Source organism: Arachis ipaensis, chromosome B06 (genome assembly GCF_000816755.2).
Source record: "Arachis ipaensis cultivar K30076 chromosome B06, Araip1.1, whole genome shotgun sequence".
Taxonomy (NCBI): domain Eukaryota; kingdom Viridiplantae; phylum Streptophyta; class Magnoliopsida; order Fabales; family Fabaceae; genus Arachis; species Arachis ipaensis.
The window spans coordinates 4,401,849-4,403,703 of record NC_029790.2 but is presented as its reverse complement, the minus strand read 5'-3'; the positions used below and the strand labels follow the sequence as shown (position 1 = coordinate 4,403,703).

Sequence of the window (1,855 nt, the reverse complement as noted above, 5' to 3'; positions counted from 1 at the left end):
TATATAGATTTATACAAGTATACAAAATAAAAAATAAAAATTATATGAGGAATGACATTGTAAAAAATAAAAAATAAAATTATCATTTTCCTTAAATCTAAGATGATTAAGAATTAATGATAAAAAATGATAAAGACTTCAGCAGTGAAAATTACAGTGAGAAAGAGATAGAGAGAGAGAGAACAAATAAAAGAAGAGGGACTATGAAAAAGGTTCTTAATGTGAGTAGAATTGCTATAGAAGTAAAATGAATGATCACAAAAATAACAATTACAATGTGTAAGCTATATATACATCTAAATTAACTTTGATTAAGTCACCAAAAAAAATTAACTTTGATTAAATTTATCCTCTAACTAACTTAAGTTTTAACTGTTTTCTAACTCTAGTAACTTAGTAACTAATAATCTCTAATAGCTAACAAGCTCAGCATTAATATCTATATCAACTAACATCTCCCCTCAAACTAGTAGCGTGAATATCTAACAATCCTAGTTTGCCACAGCAAGAAGAAAATGGTCATGGACCAATGTTTTGGTGAGAAAGTCCGTTGTCTGGTTGGCAGAGGTCACGGGTAACAACTTCAGGGTGCCTTCATTGGCCTTGTTGCTCACGATATGACAGTCGGCTTCAACGTGCTTGGTACGCTCACGAAGAATAGGGTTGGCAGCCATATGAAGTGCAGATTGGCTATCGTTATACAGCGTGAACGACTTCTCATGATTCACACCAAAAATCCTTAACAAGCGGACAAGCCATAACCCTTCATAAGTCGCATTCGCTAATGCGCGGTACTCGACCTCGGATGAAGAGCGGGAGACTGTTTGCTGCTTGCTGCTTTTCCAGGAAATTAGGGCAGTTCCAAGGAAGAAACAGTACCCGGACAGGTTGTCCAATCGGCATCAGCAAACCCAGTGAGTGTGAAGTCACTATTCAAAGGGAAGAACAGTTCTGTGCCAGCAAGGACTCTCTTTAAGTAGCGTACAATCCTCAGGATAACTTTATGGTAATTATTAGTTAGAGATTCTAAGTACTGACTTAGCTTACCTATCGCAAAAGCGATGTCGGGTCTGGTATTAGTGAGCTATTGGAGCTTACCAATCAATCACCTATGTGTTGCTGGATCTACCATGGATTCCGTATATGTCTTGGGTAGATAAACTATGTAGCCCATTGGTGTCGACACAGGTTTGGCATCAAGTAAGCCAAATTTTTCAATTAAATATGTGGTGTACTTCTTCTGATACAAAGTCATCCCTTTCGTGCTATATGCTATTTTCATGCCCGAGAAATACTTGAGCTGTTCCAAATCCTTGATGCTGAAATGTTCATCTAAAAATTTTTTGATTCAGTCTATCTCACTAGCATCATTTCCAGCCAAAACAAGATCATCCACGCTCACTGCACCATGATAAAAGTCTGAGCGGCAAAAGTTGCATCAGTGACGAGAATCGAATAAGGCATAAGAGGAAGAAGAAATAACTACTCGAGACTCTCGATTTGGCCCATCTATGGCGAATGAGGAACGAATGGAGGATCCAGCTTCAACGATGGAGGATGAATTTTTTCCAAACATTTAATCACCGCACCATGATAAAGATTTGAGTAGTGAAGGTTGGAGAGAGAGAAAGAGAGAGAGATCACAAAAGTAATTTTATTATAATGTGTAAGCTATATATATATATATATATCTAACTCTAAGCTAACTCTGATTAGATTTATCCTCTAACTAACTCATTTCTAAGTGTTTTTTCATTCTAGAAACTTAGTAACTAATAATCTCTAATAACAAACAAGCTAATCATAAATATCTATATCAACCAATAATTTTGTATATCACTATTTTTTTTTATTA

The 1,855-nt window shown here is 35.9% G+C and overlaps 1 protein-coding gene across 1 annotated transcript in view; it reads right to left on the bottom strand.

Moving 5' to 3' along the window:
* Positions 492–1,855, bottom strand: part of LOC107646281 — a 5,204-nt gene continuing 3,840 nt past the window's right edge. Inside the window, exons 3-4 of the mRNA XM_016350475.1 lie at positions 1,110–1,319; positions 492–834 (exon numbers count right to left, since the gene is read on the bottom strand). Coding sequence (XP_016205961.1) covers positions 492–834; positions 1,110–1,319 — 553 coding nt within the window. The remainder of the gene's footprint in view (positions 835–1,109; positions 1,320–1,855) is intronic.